Source organism: Nanorana parkeri, unplaced genomic scaffold, assembly GCF_000935625.1.
Source record: "Nanorana parkeri isolate BGI_ZX_2015 unplaced genomic scaffold, ASM93562v1 scaffold800, whole genome shotgun sequence".
Taxonomy (NCBI): domain Eukaryota; kingdom Metazoa; phylum Chordata; class Amphibia; order Anura; family Dicroglossidae; genus Nanorana; species Nanorana parkeri.
In genome coordinates, this window is record NW_017307068.1 from 357,612 (window position 1) to 377,030 (window position 19,419).

Genomic DNA, 19,419 nt, shown 5'->3' on the forward strand with positions numbered 1-19,419 from the left:
GGGGGCGGGTGTGGGGGGGAAGGCAGATAGAGTATTTTATTCCTCAGTTCATAGCATGTTAGGCTACTTGTACTCTTCAGAGTAATACTCAACTGACAGGCCTGGTTCACACCTAGGCGTTTCTGAGGAGTTGGAAGATCGCTTTTAAATGCCCACCACAAGAAATCCCATGATTTTCAATGGCCCCTGTTCACATCTGAGCAGCAAAACGCTAAACGCCCAAAAAGGTGCATGAGCTTCTTTGGACAGTTAATAGCGCATTTTTGCAGCATAGACTTCAATGGAATCACACATTTGCGTGCGTGTCTGTGCGTGTTTACCTACGTGTTCGTCCATTGCCCGCAATGTTTCATAAGCTGGCAGTAAAAACGCATGTCTTCACGTACGCACAATGCGCAGAAACGTGCAAATGAACACACGCGTACAAACGCGCAAAAACGATGCCGCCTAGGTGTGAACCCGGCCTATAAATCACCCTTGAGTTGTAGTTTTCATCATCCTCATCATAAGAATAGACAGATTAACCATGCTTATTATCCTCCATTATTTCACCTGGACAGGCACACTGACATCCTACTTTCTTTCCATTTCATTTCTATAACAGCAAATCTGAGCACAAAAAGGAGAAGAAAAAGGACAAAGAGAAGAAGAAAGACAAAGAAAAAGGTGCAAAAGACAAAAAGGAAAAAGAAAATAAAGACAATGCAAAAGAAAAGGATAAAAAAGCACCCGAGAAGGAGAAAGAAAAGACTGATAAAGATAAAGACAAAGATAAAGACAAAAAAGACCAGTGAGTTCTAACAACTTCTGGAAAATACCAACAAACATTAGCTGCCCAACCTTATAGGGAGATCTTCTAGAGACTTTAACACAGCAAGGTGCACATGGAAGGGCCTAATACAGTACAAACAGCAAAACGTTTTCCCAGCTCACTCGCCAGCCAGCATGCAAAAAAAAACCCCCATGCATCACTGCGCCAAATCAAATGCACTCATTAATTTGTTACCTGCTGTAAAGCTGGTAACAAATTGATGAGTGCGTTTGCCATTTGTTTTGCTTGACTGATTTGGCGCAGTGATGCATAGGGGTTCTCAGCTGCCTTGTAAATGTGCGGGATCCCTTGTGCATTCCTGTGCCTTTGAGGGAGGTTGGGCTTCCTCCTCACAAACCTGCACCCAATTTGATATTTTGCTCCATGTGCTCCAAGATGGAGACTCTCATAGTTTAGAGTTAGGACCGCACTATATAGAGGTGCCTTGGTGCGGCTGTGCAGCTTTCACATTTTCTGCAGAAGACGTGTATCTAAACCTCTGTCTTTAACCTTAGCGGTGAGACAAGTTTTTTTGCATACTGGCTGGCGAGTGAGCTGGGAAAACTTTTTGCTGTTTGTACTGTATTAGACCCTTCCATGTGCACCTTGCGTGTAAAGCTGGTAACAAATTGATGAGTGCATTTGCCATTTGTTTTGCTTGTTTATAAATAGACCCCTTAAAGTGGAACTAAAGTTAGCAGCGCGGTGTGAGAGCATGTTCCATAATGTGCAAGTATACACTGCATGCTTGCACATTATGGTGTGTTCTTACCACCCAAAGTACCTGCTGTCAGTTCATGTCTGGATTCTCGCCTCATCATGCTTTTGCCACCGGACGACATCTCAGGATCTTCTTTTTGGTTTGATTGGCCAGCCTGGGATGATGTAACTAGGTGCATGTGCATGGGAGTTATTTTGTCTAGACACCATTTGGCATGCCGAGATTGTAAGCTGCGCATGCACAGAATGCAGGCAAGGAATTTTTCACCTGTCTTTTAATTTTCTATACATTCTGTATTGTTTTTTAAGCCAAACTTTAAATGCTCCTGAGGTGATATTTAGGCTATTCAGGGGAAAATGCCATGTTATTGAATTGATCAGTATTTGCTATGTAACATAATACCATAATAGGAGGCTCAGCTCTGACTTTTTTTTTAATAATAAACATAGCTCTAATACTAGTCACAAAGATATAAAAAAGTTAAAAAACAAATTTAAGACAAATAAAACGTTGCAGCAAGTCAGACAGAACCCGCCTCATTTCCTGGCTGCAGGATGTCCAACATCTTCTAGCCTTTTTTTTCCCAGCTTTTACTGTCTCTGCCCCACTCATTCATTGGGTTTCAGTTCATTCAATCATGGAGGCTTAGCATCACACGTGGATGTTACTTAGAGTGGCCTGCATGCAAACACAGCCTGCCTAGGAATACCCATTCCTCCAGATTGACACCCACCCATCCAGACATTCCCATATTTGCATAACTACTCCCAAGAACCAGTCATCTGCTTGTATCAGGGCTAAGGACTCTTCAAATGAGTCCTGAGGCAGAGTGCTGTGATGTCTTTAGGAAACTATGTACAGCACCATGCTGGCCCCTCCCGCCAGCTATAATATACCTGCATTGCATAGAGAAGCACAGAGAACGAGTGATCATATCACTAAGGGGTCTATTCACAAAGCAGCCGAAGGATCTAGTCGTAGCTTCGGCTGATCCTTCGGCTAGCTTAGGCCCCAGGACCCCTTCGGTTCAGTAGAACTGAAGGACTGCTGTACGGGCTATACACTATAGCCCGTACAGCTCCCGAAGTCGGCCGGGGGGCTCAGCTGAGCCGAAGGCATATGCTACAGCACGACCGAGCCGAGGTGAAAGTCGAAGCTGGCCAGGTGGCCGGCCATTGGCCAGCCGATGGCCTGCTACTGACAGCTGGGCGGAGCCAGCCGTGATGTTACGGCTGGCTCCGGCCACTTGCAGAGAGATCAGCGTCGCTGGTTACCAGCTAACCAGGGACACTGATCTCCAGACAGCCTAACTCTCCCGGGCGCTCCGGGAGTTTCCCGCTCCCGGCCACCCGGGAGAGAAACACTGCTTTTTCTTTTTTATTCTGACACAGTTTCAATTTCAATTGCAATAGTCAATAGCAAACTAGCTATTGCACACCCCACTGCTGCAGTTCTCCATCAGGTCCCCACTAGTGATTGACAGCAGCAGAGGGCGGGTACAATAACTAGTTGCTATTGCAAATTGAAATAGCTAATAGGAATCTAGCAATGCATTCCTATGGCGAAAATGTTTTTTTTTTAAGTTAATACAATTGTTATATTATGTAGCCTTATATAAAGCTAAACTCCAAGCACAAAAACATTCGTTGAAATATATTCCTCAATAGTCACAGATGATATAAATCCCTTTTTTGTGTACAAAATGCCTATGCAAGCACAGGTATTACTTCTAAAAGTAGCAGTAACATCATCACTGTGCTGTACATAGTCTGTGCAGAGATGTGGAAGGGATCCGACAAGTCCACCCACTACAGGCTGCCTGCAGAAAACTACAGGAGTAAACTGCAGGAGGGCGGCGGAGACAAGACCAGTCACCCTGCACAAGGAGAGAGAGCAGCAGTGACTGGTCTTTATTACAGGAAGTCTCACACTGGATTACTGCACAGTGGAAGAAATACTCAAATCACATCAACATTCAAGTAAGAATGGTCATGCCTCTTGTATTTAGACAATATTTGACTAAGCTGGAGTTCAACATTAAGATCAGAATATATTTGGATGTTTATTGGATTTACTAATTCTCTTTTTCTCTCCAGGCCAAAGAAAGAAATTTATGTTATTGATCCGGCAGGGAATATGTATTACAACTGGCTATTTTGCATTACAATGCCTGTAATGTACAACTGGACCATGATTATTGCAAGGTGACCTTCTAGTTTGCTATCCAATCTTTACAAATCTCTGCTGAGAAAATAGTTACAAATGCCTTTTATGGTAAACCCTAAGTTCGGCTACAAAGAACAGCCTGGTATTTCCTGCCAAAATAATTTCCTCAAATGTCCTTGTATCAAACAACCTTTGCAAATGTTCTGTACACTTAGCTATGTGACCTTTGGAATGATTTACTTATTACAGGAATTATTATAGCACTGAAACACAGTGCTTTACATAGTGCACATTCACATCAGCCCCCGCTCCCAAGGAGCTTACAATCTATGGTACCTATCACACATGCATACAGTGTGTTAATATATACAGGAGCCAATTAATCTACCAGCTTGTCTTTGGAGTGTGGGAGGAAACTCACATGTGCACAAAGACAACCCTCTTGAAAGTAGTGTCCTGGTTGGGATTTGAACCCAAATAGGGTTCCCGAGTGCTGCAAGGCAGGAAAGCTGGGCAGTTACAGAAAGAATAGTACATCTTTAAGTGTACTCCCCAGATTTGGCCCTCTCACCACACCCCCAGGGGCAACAACTTTCTAAATTTGAGAGTAAAAAGGCTGTGACACACTGCACGCGAAGCAGCGCGGAGCGGTGACATGCTGTGTGTCATGTAATTTTCTCCCCGGCACATCAGCTTGCGAGAGCTCGCATAGCTGAGCCTGCCGAGATAAAAAATGTCATCTTCAGCCAATCGGCTTGCATGTATAAACTAACGCGTCACAATGTGAACTCCATCTGGTTGTTACGGGCGAGCCGATTGGCTGAAGATGCAGTCAATAATCTGGCTGCGCTCCGCTCACACACTGCATGCAAAGCTCCGTGCCTGACAGCTTTGCTTTGCTCTGCATGGCTTCGCATGTCACGGGCTTTACCCATATGATCAGAAGAGGTACTTTTGGCCATATCCGCAGAAACTCCTCTTTTCAGAAACTCTATTGATGGACTGCAACCTAGGTTGTCACAATTGTTTTGCCCTTTGACCCTCTTCTGAACATCTGAGCTATTTGTAGAGTAAAGATGGACATAAAGATGCCCTTCTCTTAAAAGTTTGACATTAAGATATTTTTTCAGCAGTCACTAGCAGGCAATTCCTGGATGCCATCTGTCTAGACAAAATTCTACAATGTATGGCTAGCTTAACACTGTTTGGTAGTTAAATAGAACCTTTTCATAGAGATCTGTCTATCAGACCAAAAAGAAGGAACACTGAGGAGGAAAGAGTGACAGAGGGATTTGGTTCCACATGAGGGACATATGGAAGGTATGTGCACACATTGGAACTGCTGCGGGCAGGTTGCAGTGAACCCTATAAGCAGCAACAGGGAGGAAGAGGGGGGACACTCTGATGAGCACAGCCCAACCTAAACACAGTTAGGGTGCACATGAACAGACAGGAAAAGAGTGTTTGGTTGCTATGGACAGCATAGGCAGAACTTTTTTTATTCAGGCTTTATTTTTCTCTTTTCACCTGGTGATCCTGCCAGTAAAACACTTCCTGTCCTAAAGGGAACAATGCTCACTCATTGAACTGTATTTATGGGGGAGCAGTGTTGCCACCCTAGGCAGGAAGTGTGTTAGAACTACAGAACACCTCTCCTTCTCATCTCCCCATCACAGAGATGAGCAGACTGGAGCTCTGCTTTAATAGCTCTCACATAAGCCAAGGTTTTCTGGACATCTCTCTGCACAACCAATCTTTCACATTAAACCACAAGCTAGCACTGTGAGACATTAATATTAACTGACAGAATGATAGAATACCTCTGCCTATGGAAACAGAAAGGCTTCCTACTGCTTTTGGTGCCGGCAGAGCCGTAGCTAGCGCCTTTTGTGCCCGAGGCAAGAACAAAAAAACGTGCCCCCCCCCAACAGGCATGTGACATCACCCAGGGCTGCGCACACACGGCGTCATGTGATGTCATGCACCCCGCCACCAGGATGTGTTTTTTAAAATTATTTAAAACATTTTTTTTACTGTTTTTCGAGGAAATATTAGGGGTCTAAACAGCCCCCTGATATTTCCCTTTAAAATACACAGAGTCCTCAATCTCTTTTTCTGCAGACTGTGTTCTAAATGAATGGAAAGTACAGAGGCTTCCCATTCATTCAAAAAATATTTTCTATCAACCAGTTTCAGAACTGGTTGCTACTACCCATTCGGAAACTCATGAATGAACAGGTAGTGATGTAAAGCACTTCCTGTTCATTCATAACTGGGGACACATTGTACTATGTGTCCCTAGTTATTTACAAACACTGGAGTGATCAGCTGATCGCTCCAGTGTTTGCTCTGCACACAGAGGATCGGTACATATCACTGATATGTACCGATCCTCCGCTGCTTTGCCACGCACAGAGGGGCGGCACAGCCTGCAGCTTTCCCTCCTCTGCCCCCCGCCGGCTACAGTGCTTCACTTCTCCTCAGATCCCCGCTGCCTCTGCCCTTACAGATGGGGAGAGCAGCGGGGATCCAGAGGAGAAGCTGCAGGCTTTGCCGCCCCACTTCTCAGTGCCCTGCTGAGCCCTGGCTGAACTCCCCCCCGCACCTGCGTTGCGCCCGAGGTGAGGGACTCAGTTGCCTTGCCCTCGCTACGGCCCTGGGTGCAGGCCTTGGCTAACTGTCTCATGCTGTGAAGATGCAGCATAGTCTCTTTGGTTAGTATATAGGTGTTCAGTGGTGGCCTGTATGATATAATCACAGCCTCAGTGATGTTTAATGTTAGTTTATGATTCACTGGCATGGAATGCAGTCGAATCACATTATGAAATACAGAAATACTTAATATTCATTTATTATTTTTTGTTGCAGGGCGTGTTTTGATGAACTTCAGCAAGACTATTTGGAAGTTTGGTTTGTGCTAGACTACCTGTCTGATTTTATCTACATTGCAGACATGTTTGTGAGAACAAGAACAGGTACATTTGTATATAAACCTATGAAGTACAGTACATGCAGTTCACTGTGAGATCAAGAATATTACCTTTGACAATAATACACATTTTTAGCAGAGAAAACAATAAATAGGTTGATTAATAAATCTTCCGCCCAGCATATAGCTGGGTGAATGCTGTTCGCATGGCACTACCTCCACCAAATGTCGCTGAGGTGCCTCTAGTGTCTTTGAGTGCTATTAGTGGCAGTAGTGTCATGCAAATGGGGAGAAGATTTATAAATCAACGGTAAAGAGTTTTACATTAAAGTGTATGCAGACTCTAAATCTTTATTTTAGAAGATTTGGCAACATGACTATCTGTATACAGTTTTCTTAAAGTGACACTATACTCAGGAGTTAAACCTTAAAAATGCATTCAAGTACCCTAACTATTAACAAAAGGTACCTTATTTGTTCAACACTTTGGCTGTAGATCCTCAAATCATCTCAGAATTGTTACTGACACTGTCCTTACTTCTGGAGGGTGGCTACTTTTGTTCCCCATGGTCCCTTTGTGTGTTGTAAAGTAGCCACCGCTCCAAGCTCGCTCCCATGATGGTCTACAATCTCACATTTAGTTAAATAATTTGTATTGAGATTGTCTTCCATCATGGGATTCAGCTTGGAGCGGTGGCCACTTTACAACACACACAGGGACCATGGGGAACAAACGTAGCCACCCTCCAGAAGGACAGACAGTGTCAGCATAAATTCAGAGATGATTTGAGGATCTAATAACACAAATAAGCTACATTTTTGTTAACAGTTAAGGTACTTGAATGCATTTTTAAGGTTTAACCCCTTAGTGACCGAGGCCTTTTTTTTTAGTTTTTTGTACCCATGATATAATCCACATTTTAGGCCTGAAAATTACTTCAACCCCCCACACAATATATATTTTTTGCAGAATAAAATGTTGGCAGTTTAAAATTTGTATGTTGCACGATATTAGCGCAACATATTATCAAATCCCAAAATGTAGTGAAAAATGCCCTTAAGTGCCCATAAACACAATTAAATACCCATATTTTTTATAAAATATAAAAGAGGAGTTTACAACGAGTAAAGATCCAACATGCCCAGGTTAAAAATTGTGTGCGTCCGTGAAACTGCAACAAAATTCAGTACCCCAAAAAGTCCATAGGCGACGCTTTAAAAGCCCCTACAGGTCATCAGTTTAGATGAAAATGTAAATATTGGCCCTAGAATTATTGCTTTCACTCTGGTGTCCGCGGCGATACCCAACATATGTAGCGCGATCATCGTTTTTATACGTAGGCGCACCCGACACGTGTTTACGTGAAGATGTGCGTGTTCGCGGGGGACTTTAAAAAACATTTTTACATTATTTTTACATTTTCATCTAATATTAATTTTAAAAACGTTTTTTGTTTTTTTTACTTTACTTCAATTGCTATCACATAGGAGGGCTTACAAGGGGGGCTTATCGGCAGTGACAGGTCCTCTTTAAGGTGATGCTGGGGGTCCAAAAGACCCCCAGTGTCACCTTTCCACTTGAAATAAGCTATTGAAGTGCATATCACACTTCAATAGCTTATTACTGGGCTTCAGGAGCCCAGCACTGACAGCTATGGGACCGGAAGTGATGTAATCTGCATCGCTCCCGGTCCCATAGTACAGAGAGGGGATCAGCGAACGGAGGTTCGCCCATCTCCTCCCCAGCTTTCTCCCGGGGTGGAGGGGGCCCGGTAAATGGCCCGGAGAATCGATCGTGCGACAGCTGAGTCACCTGATCGCTTCTATTGTAAAGCCGACAGTCGGCTTTACAATTGTAAACAGAGCTTTAGCTGCCAGGAGTCTGTGGGTCTTAAATGGGCCCCGTACCAGTGACATACTATGGGCGTCACTGGTCCTTAAGGGGTTAACCCTTTAGTTTAGTGCCATTTTAAGCAGATAATGTTTGGCGAATCTGTTGCAAAGTTTCTTACATGGATCCTTAACTGAGATCCTGCCAGTAACGTCATTTACCTCCTGAAGGCTGACAATGTTAAACATCTGTCTAGCATTGCTTCATGTGGCCTTTGGCCTCCTATTTAGATAGGCAGCCAAACAATCAACTAAAGGAGTGCACATAGCAGGCTGATGAGACTGCTGCTAATTTGAGGCAATGTCTTAGTGTAGTCAGCCTGCAACAGGAGGTGTTGTTACTGGCAGGATCTCCAGGTACAAAATTTTGCAGCAGATTAACGAAAAAACTATTTGCTTAAGAAAATTGTACACATTGAGGTCAAACATACTGAAAATAGATTGAGGGTTTACATACACTACAAGCCCAGTGATGAGGATTTATAAAAAGAAAGTAGAGGTGACCATTTAAAGGTATCCCAGTCCTAGTAAGCAGTCCCCACAAATCTAAATTAAAAGCATAATATGTGGCAATTTACACATATGCTTTCACTGACATCAGTTTCTTTATATTTTAGGTTATTTGGAACAAGGTCTATTGGTAAAAGACGAAGGCAAACTGAGAGACAAATACAAAAAGACAACGCAGTTTAGGCTGGATGTTTTGTCCATCATACCAACCGACATATTGTATTTACAATTTGGATTGAACTACCCAGAACTCAGGCTGAATAAATTACTTCGAATTGCTCGCATGTTTGAGTTTTTCCAACGGACTGAGACGCGGACCAACTATCCAAACATCTTTAGAATATCTAACCTCATCATGTACATCGTAATCATTATCCATTGGAATGCTTGTGTATACTACTCAATTTCAAAAGCTATAGGATTTGGAGAAGACACGTGGGTGTACCCTAACACGTCAGACCCACAATATGGCCGTTTAGCAAGAAAATACGTGTACAGTCTCTACTGGTCAACATTAACCCTAACAACCATCGGGGAAACCCCACCACCTGTGCAAGACTCTGAATTCTGGTTTGTGGTTGCTGACTTCTTAGTGGGAGTCTTGATTTTCGCTACCATCGTCGGTAATGTTGGTTCCATGATTTCAAACATGAATGCTGCCAGGGCAGAATTCCAAGGCAGAATTGATGCTATCAAACAGTACATGCATTTCCGTAAGGTCAGTAAAGATTTAGAAAAAAGAGTAATCAAGTGGTTTGACTACTTGTGGACAAATAAAAAGGCTGTTGATGAAAGAGACGTGTTAAAATACCTACCAGACAAACTAAGGGCAGAGATTGCTATCAATGTCCATCTGGATACTTTGAAAAAAGTTCGTATCTTTGCAGATTGTGAAGCTGGACTCTTGGTTGAATTGGTCTTGAAGCTGCAACCTCAAGTATATAGCCCTGGAGATTACATTTGTAGGAAAGGTGATATTGGGAGGGAAATGTACATCATCAAAGAAGGTAAACTTGCCGTTGTAGCTGATGATGGTATTACACAATTTGTGGTTTTAAGTGATGGCAGCTACTTTGGAGAAATCAGTATTCTTAACATTAAAGGCAGTAAAGCTGGTAACAGAAGAACAGCGAATATCAAAAGCATTGGATATTCTGATCTCTTCTGCCTGTCTAAAGATGACCTTATGGAGGCTTTGACAGAATACCCTGATGCAAAAGCCATGCTGGAGGAAAAAGGAAGGCAAATCTTAATGAAGGATGGTCTTCTTGATTTAGATGTTGCTAATTCTGGTATTGACCCCAAAGACATTGAAGAGAAGGTAGCTCAGATGGAAGGTTTGGTAGATAACTTGCAAACCAAATTCGCTAGACTGTTGGCAGAGTATGACTCAACACAACAGAAACTTAAACAGAGAGTTACCAAAATTGAGAAAACTTTGGAGGCTGCAGATCCAGAAGCACCGAAGGAAGAAACTGAGCCACCGCCAAAAGAATAAAACAGTTTACTAAAGTTTTGGAGATGAGCTAATTGACTCTGCTGGTATCTGATAGTGGATCGATCCCAATCCTTTGTTTATAACAGGAACGTAAAGACAATACTAACCAGTCACATAGAAATGGAGAAGACTGCTTCTGTCTGAAAAATAAATAAATATTCTACAGAATATTAGGATATGTAAAACATATGGACAAGCAGTGCTCTTTAAGTTAATCAGAATCTTGGGCTGAGATTGTTGTTCTGACTAAGGAGACTTTACATAGAACTGAACTGATATATTTGGATTATTTTTTGGTGTACAATTGTATAAATTATTTTCTTTCACAGTAGTTTGATGATCAAAATTAATATTTTAGCATCATGCACCATAGGATTCATACAAAGTATTTAATACAAACCAAACAATGTTAAATAAACAGTGGTATTTGAACTGTAATCTATAGTTAAAAAAATGTGTTAGAATCCATACATATTCTTTTAATTACACCTCCAGGAAGCACCTGAGTTTGATATCTTCTCACCACTCCTAGAAAAACAAAACACAGTCGATTCAGTATTGGACAGCAGCATCTAACAGGTCCTGGCTTTCCTCACTAAACAAGGTGGTCATGATGATCAATGATCTGATGATGGACAGTAATCTGATTGCCTCAATATACAAATTAAAATTTGTATCTTACAAATTTTGCTTATGCTACTTTTAGCAGATTTAGCTTATGTCGTTATTATCTCAATTGGTTATTTCTAATGAATACTAAAACAGCTAAGTATTCAGATCCTTTGATAGAAAAAAATATAGTTTTTTTCCCTAAAAAAATTAACATTTAAGTGGTAGGAGACATCTGTTACAGTTGTAGTTACACAACTCTTTTGCAGAACACAATGACCTTATTGTTTTATTATCTTCACTACAAAAACAAATGAATAATAATAATTATTCGGTTTAGCTATGGAACAATTTTAATAAATACTACCATAGACTTCCATAAGAAACCTGCCTACGGGTGTTCAGTAGCAAAGCATGGATTTTTCACAATAATCACTTTGTCTTAGGTTTCCATGTTTTGCAAAACAATTTTAAATATTTAATTTTAAATATTTTTGTTCCATCTTAATGTGATCACCTTAAAGTGGGTAAATCATTTTAAACTTTAAAGTCCTTCCTAATGGCAGATACCACAAGGTGCCTGCATTCACCTTTATTAACCACAACACCTTTCTTGTACACCTTACCGATCAAATTTCACTATGGTACTAGGGCCTTGATTTCCCTGACTTTTGGAGTAGGCCCTGCTCAACTGCAATTCCCCTGTTCAATGAGAGCACCTCAGTGGCCAATGAGTGTTCTCTATTTGGAAAAGGCTCAGGAAGGTGAGGCACTACCTGATAGATAATATATGCAAGATAAAGAATACACCTTTAAGTGACTCCTACATGTAAGTGCTAGCCAGTTGCTGCTGAGCAAACCTAGAAAATGTAATTGAAATCCCAGGGTGAATAAAAGTGGTTGCCTTATGGTCATTATGCAGAAATCTCAAAGCAAGCTTCCTGCATGGGTGCTCTTTTCTTAGGGGAAAATCATGGATAGTATGCATGTCTTTAATTTTGGATAGGTAATAGCAAAATGTTTATTTATTAAAAACAGTTAAAGAGGAACTGAATGTGGAAGCTGTGTCCAAAAAGGCAAGCTAAAGGCAAAACACTAGTCATTAATATTGTCGCTAGGCTCCCTGCAGTTGATCTTTTCTCTATTACTAACTTACCATGTCTTCTGTACTGTGTTTCTGTGTGAAATGAAGCAGGAGTAGCAAGATCAGGTCTTGAAGTACAGCTTTCTCTCGAGCAAGTAAGCAGCACAATAGTGATCATACCAAATATTACTCCAAATCTCATGAGACTACTAGTCAGATGTAGAAGTGCCCTAGATGTTCTCACACTAGCAGATATACAGCTATTAGGCCACACAACAGGAGTGCCTAGGAAGTACCCTGTTATTTTTCAGGAGAAATTCAAGACAAAGGGTAAATTTTTAGGGTACTGCTTGGGCACAAATAAGATTCTTAGATGCTCGCTATAAGAAAACAATCCTTACACTTTAAAGATCCATTTTGACGGCTTATAAACATAGGTTGCAATACCAAATTAACGGCAAATGATGTTCAAATTATGCACTGCTTGTGTATAGTTACTGTTGTATATTATATAGGTGCCCTTAGACATTAGGGCTAGATTGGTCCATGATCCAGTGTTTATGGGGCAGCATGCATCAGTCTTAAGTGAGAGTTCTCAGGAAACAACACTAAACAGATTTGCTCTAAACAGAAATGCTGGTAGGACTAAAACATTCCTGTTCAGCAGAAAAACTGACCCATAAGTTGTGAGATAGTTGGACTCATTGGCCCCTAATATGTATTGTAGCCTTTTCTACTCAAAGTTTCCTAAAAAGACTGCTAAAATACCTAAGGAAACACAAGCAGCTGAATTTTGCTGAGGGAGGCCTTTAGTCACATCCACAGGAATCATCCCTATCCTGTGGATATTAGATCTTGTGCGCTAAACAATGCTCCTTCAACTGTAGGCCCTAAAGAAGTATCGCCATAAGTTGAAAATGCTTGTTAAGTCCTCAGGGGACCCAGGGCTCATTGCACTGGGTCCCTTTCAAATCTGTGCAGTGGTTTTGAAATAAAATCAATTTTTTCCTGTATTACCTGGCTGTAGCTCCACCCCAGGGTGAAGTCCAATTTGTGGGCAATCCTTTGGGGAAGTTACAACCAGCACTGAAGCCACCTCCCCCTCTTCATTCTGCAACCCTCTGTGTAATTTTGTATCCCTGTGCCTTTTCTGCTTTTTCCTGCTGCGTTCTTTGTACTAAAAAGGTTTAATTGTAAAATAACTGATAGAAAAGACTAAAACCCAGACCCACCTGCCAGCTGTTCAGGTAAAGAGACTACAGTAGTAGCTGGCGCCTTCTATTATTGTGAATGACATTCGCTGGAGAGGAGCACCATTATTCACAAAATCACAAGCCAGCACTGACACAAGGCAACAGCTACTACACTAGTCTATGTCCGACAACTGAATGCAGACCCCCCTGCTAGCTTTTGACAAGACATAGAGACTAGTGTAGTAGCTGGCATCTTGTGTTTTTATGAATCATGGCCTGCCATCATACAGAATACAAGCCATCAGTTACTACACCACTCTCTCCCCCCTGAAAGCTGATGGCTGGTGGGCACTTCACTAGAAGAAGGTGATAGAACAGAGCAGAGGAGGCACAGGGCAGCTTATGAGGTAACGGGGACAGGAGCACAGTGGGCTCTGTGTGCAGTGTCTGTCACGCTCCCTCTCCTTCTGCGCTGTCAGTCAGAACTTATTAGTCTCCTGGGTAACAACGTGGTCGGAAAGCGATGCGTGGAGGGGGCGAGCTATCCAACCACATTGCACTACTACTACATAGATTTGAACAGGACTAAGTGCGATGTGCACTAGGTCCCCTGGGGGAATAAAAACATTTTCAATTTCTGGCAACACTTCTCTTTTGAGTGAATGAAATAATGGCTTCAGACTAGATGAGGTGGTCATGATGGTGCCTAAGCCAATGCAGGGGGCAGGTAGGGATTTTAGATGCAAATTTGAAATATAATGAAAGTTTATATGCCTACTAAAATTGGAAAATATCAAAGATTCTCCCCAATTTAAATGTACATTATGTGGAAAAATCAATTGGCAGACCAGTCTCTGTTGTACCCATGGATTCCATCAAAGCTGCCCTCTTGGTGCCCATGGAGTCGTTCAGACCCCCCTCCCTCCCCCATATGGGTGACTAGAAGTCTGCTTGCCTCTTACTGGCTAGCAATAGCTTATTGCTGGGCCACCACTCTTTGCTGTTGGGCCATTATAGCCTTTTGCCACCTTTATTACTGGTCCCATGGGAAGAAGCATTAGCATCGGCTGTATATTTAAGGCTTCTCTTAATTAAATTCGCAGAATGAAATACAAAAGTAGACATTTATTAATTCTGTCACCCAGCAAGGCAATGCTAAACAGGAGCAGTAAGATAGATGTATTACAAGGTTACAGCTTGATTTATACATTTCTTGTTCAGCTGCTCTGAGGTAGCACTGCAGCAGAATAAAATCTTCTCCTGACCAATTATTGAGTATGCGTCTGTTTAAACTAAAAATCTGTCTCTACTTCAGTGCTAGGTCTGTTTCAGAACTTTGAAATTGATTGCAGTTTGCTGCCCAGAATTCCAGATGAAGGGGTCACAAATACATTGTAAAACTGTCACACAGACTTTGCTAAATGAGAGGAAATTTGATTTGCATTTAATAGTGCCACTAGTTTGCTTTAAAAAAATTTCCCCACAGTCTTTCTACACAGGGCTACATTAAAGGGAAAAAACAAATCTTGCAGTCTCCTGGGCAACAGTTCCAAAATCTTCAAAAAAAAAACCCTCCAGGAGCAGACCCCTTTTGGGTTGCTTGTAACAAAAAAAATCAGAAGGATCAGAAGTTGATAAAGTAGACATATTACAAATTTCCTTTTTGTTGCAAAAGGCAGATAATATTTTTTCATTCATGTGTAGCATCCCCTGACCCCAGAGCCTGAACAGGGAAGGCTGACATTTCACTCTCAGGGTGGATCCTTACCCGAGTTGTGGGTTGTGAACAGTAAATTGGGCGCCGGTCACTTTTTAAAAGCTTTATTGAAGAACAGTCAAAGTGGGAGAGAGGGTATAGGGCTTCAGAAATCCATAGCGAAAATATACTCCAGACTTACCAATCCCTTCAGGCTTCGACAGTACATAATTACTTTAGTAGACCAGAGGATGACACTGTGCAGTAAAACAACAGCTTAATAGGGATGTGCATGAGATCTTCCCTGGGAGAGAAACCAGACCTGTTCCTGATGTCCATGCAATCTCCCGGCCTTCCTGGCATCTCCAGCAGTCATAGGACTCTTCTGGTTCTCCAACCCAGATAGTTCCAGACTCCACTTGGGTCCACAAGTGGCCTCCTCTGGCTTACGGTCTAGTCAGCTTCTCCAACATTGTACATGCCACCCCCCAATCCTGGGGATGGACTGGACCCCAGCACAAGACAATGCCTGAGTATTTATGCACTTCCCCAATATGCACCACTGGCCATGAAACTCTAGTGATTGGCTGGTGAGGCATAGACACTCCTAATGTTCCCTTGTTGGCTGACCCACTCTGTTGCAGGATCACACCCAATTCACAGGTAGGTGCAATCAATAGCAGAACACCTAGAACTAACCAAACAATACCAGACTCCAAATCGGCTCGACTGATTACAGTGCTAGCAGCACTACATTTCTGTACCCACTCCACTTAGGGTGGTAGGGGCCACACATGATTAGCTGAAGAGTGGTTTATCATACAGTAGACTAAGGTAGAAAACCAGTCAAAAGTGCAGAGTTGCAGTTGACCAAAAGCCAAGCACAGTTTACAGTAGGTGTGCAGACTGTTTCCCCCTCCATTATAATATAGGTAGATGGGATATATTAAGTCACATTTCTAAAATCATTTTTATTATCACACTTGAATTTTACTATGTAGAATGTTCTGTGGCTTGACCTTTATATGTTCCCCTGTAAGACTCTACTGGGTTAGTTACTGAAGGAGACTACCAAAGGAGCTGAAGGAATCTGGGTAAACTTTGCATGTGATTAAATGAGTGAAGACAATATAGCTTCAGTGAGCTAAGTAGAAAATATAATGCTTTAGTTAGTCAACTCTATAACGCTTTCCCCACACCAAGCTTTGATGTGGATCATATGGTCTCTGCAAATGTTAGTTCATAGAGGCTTTCCAGATTCTTCTGGTTAAAAATATTTTTGGTTAAAAAATTATGGGATTCCTAGCCATAATGTTTTGCATTTTAAAGTTGACACTACTTTGCTGTAATCATCGTGATCAAAGTAAAGTCTGAAATAATGGAAACATTTTAAAGGGTAAAACACAAAGGTAAAGAGACCCTGTCCTCAGCAGTTTGTTCTTCAATCCAAATTCCACTGATAGCTGGTCAGCCAAAGTCAGCCAAATTACCTGTGTACATGACTAGCCTCTATCCGTTGTTGTGAAAATGTTCACTACAAAAAGAATGATATTATGGGAGCTCCAGAAATTAAATTAATAGACACAATGTCATGGAACTTGACTCATATTCAAAAACCAAACACAAAACTCAAAGACTTGTAGATCCAAAAGAATGACACCTACAACAGCTACAAAAAGGGGCCAGCAGCGGAATGTCTAATTTCAAAAATATACAAAATGTATTTATTACAAAAAAATCCATCTTGGAGAATTTTAACATCTACCACCACCAATTAAAATAATGACAACATTGCCACATTTAAAAAACACCACTGTGGTCCAGACCATATTCATCTGCCATGCATTAATCTCCTCTCTTATAAATGCACTATATTAATGCCACACAAAACACTACTCCATATGAGTTCCTCTGCAGCGGTCAGTTATATTAACTGAAGTCTTTTCAATTAGATCATCAAACAGATTTGGTGATTTAAATATCATGAATCGCTTAATGGAACCCAGAAAAATAGCAGACCGTTGTGAGTTATTGACACCAAACACAGTATCTGTTTCAGCAGTCAGCCATGACACACTATGTGCCCATTTCCATATTCACTTAATGTGAGCATAGTACTTTGTTTTCAAATATATATATTGGACATTTGCTCTTAGGTAGACACAGACTGTCTCTCCTCGCTCTCTCTCTCCTGGATGTCATTCCTCGCTCTCCTGGCTGTCTCTCCTTGCTCATCCTCCTGGCTGTCTCTCCTCTCTCTCCTGGCTGTCTCTCCTGGATGCCTCACCTCGCTCTCTCTCTCTCCTGGCAGTCTCTCCTCGCTCTCTCCTGGCTGTCATTCCTCGTTTTTTCTCCTGGCTGTCTCTCCTCTCTCTCCTGGCTGTCTCTCCTCTCTCTCCTGGCTGTCTCTCCTCTCTCTCCTGGCTGTCTCTCCTCTCTCTCCTGGCTGTCTCTCCTCTCTCTCCTGGCTGTCTCTCCTCTCTCTTTCCTGGCTGTCTTTCCTTGCTCTCTCCCTTGGCTGTCTCTCCTCGCTCTCTCTCCCCTGGCCCTCTCTCCCCTGGCTCTCTCTCCTGGCTCTCCTTGCTGTATTTTGCAACAGGCTGTGTAAACTAATATTCTTTGATGTAATACATAGCACTTCAACCACCAGTATCCACCAGAAAGGTGTCAGGGAGCTTGGCTCAGCAGACTCAGGCTAATAGGTAATCATGTGTGCACAGCGAAATAAATATACCAAAATGGAATAAAGCGGCCGCCATTCACACCCTTCCTGATCTACCAGCATCAGCTTTGAGAGCTACTGGCACATCACCATCTACCTAATGGGCACCCCTGTTGAACAGTATGCTAATGTCTGGTCAAAATTTCAATCAACTGCTGCCAATTTGAGCCATATTAGGTAATTAGTCAAATCAGTGCTTCCTTCTCCATCTATTCTGGTTTATGGTTGTGAAAATGCTCTTTGTACACTTCTGGGCGCCGCTGTCTTGTCTCCTCTGTCAGCAGCAGCCAGTTATAAATGTGTCATTCAAGTGAAGTAGGATCTCGCACGTGTCACCCTACAGGTCACAGCAACACACAGATAACATGAGTTGGTGCATATAACTTGTGCAATATTGTGAATTGGTCCTTAGGGGGCATTGCCAGGTTTTAAACCTGCTATGGGGCACTTTTTCTAATTTGCCTGGAGAAATGTCAAAATTGAAAATGTAGCCTTGAAACACCGGGAGCAGAGCATACATGCTAAGTACTTCAGTTTCCTTATTCGATCATTGCTGCAATACACAACACAATCCCTTTGGCCATTTAATTGTTAAACATTTTTTTTGTACAGAGCATGGAAGGGTTAAAAAACCTTTCAGCAGTGGCGGAACTACCAGAGTTGCAGTGGTCGCATGTGCGACCGGGCCCTGGCATTCCGCCACTTGGGGGGGGGCCCAGAGAGGAAGAATGTGCTGACATACAGCTCCCAGCAGACCATTGCTCTAAAGCTGCCCATACACCTTACGAATATTGGCCGATTTTAGTGTTTTTGTCCGATATTCATAAGGTTGATGGGCAGTGTATAACCGCAAATACTGTACAATCGATCGACTTTTGACTAACCAGCAGGTTAGAAAACTTTGGTCAATCATATGATTTTCGCAAGGTTGGTGGCGTTTCCGTACGCCAAAATTCATACGATTTACACTGCTCATGCGCAGACGAAAATACGTGCGGTTGATTACCGCAATTCGTCCAGGTGCCTTCTTTTAATTACTGCTGTTTCAACCTTGCGATAATCGGGGCAGGATGGGGCCGCCGTATGAAAAATCGTACGACGGTTCGATCATCGGACGATAAGTTTCGTCCAATGATCGCAAGGTGTATGGGCAGCTTTACACTCTGTACGATGCTTGGAGACCCACTCTGCACAGACTACACTACTCCGCCCAACCCCTCCAATCAGCAGCTCCCATTCTGTAGCTGGCTGGGGTTCTGTGTTTCTTATTATGCAGATGCTGATGAGGGAGAAGCTCACTGATCAGCATAAAGGGGGCGGAGCTCTGAGCTGAGTAGTGGAGGGGGCGTGTCCGGCTGTGTTGTATGGAGGAGATCGCTGTGCGGGGTGACAGTGAAATGAAAATGGAAATGAAAAGAAAAATGTGTGATCTACAATGTGTGAGTGCGACAATAACCCTAATTTATATTGATCACAAGGAATGTCAGACAAGATAATACTAAGAAACACAATTATCCTGTAAAAAGGTGATACAAACCGCAGAGGCATCGACATTGCCTCCTGGGACTACGGCTCCCAGCAGGCTAATGC

At 42.3% G+C, this 19,419-nt stretch overlaps 1 protein-coding gene across 1 annotated transcript in view; it reads left to right on the forward strand.

The window, feature by feature from the left end:
• The window catches only part of CNGA1 (cyclic nucleotide gated channel alpha 1), a 17,320-nt gene extending 6,795 nt beyond the window's left edge, over positions 1–10,525 (forward strand). The window contains exons 5-8 of the mRNA XM_018564951.1: positions 605–790; positions 3,629–3,736; positions 6,567–6,673; positions 9,135–10,525. Coding sequence (XP_018420453.1) covers positions 605–790; positions 3,629–3,736; positions 6,567–6,673; positions 9,135–10,525 — 1,792 coding nt within the window. The remainder of the gene's footprint in view (positions 1–604; positions 791–3,628; positions 3,737–6,566; positions 6,674–9,134) is intronic.
• Positions 10,526–19,419: the final 8,894 nt, after the last annotated feature.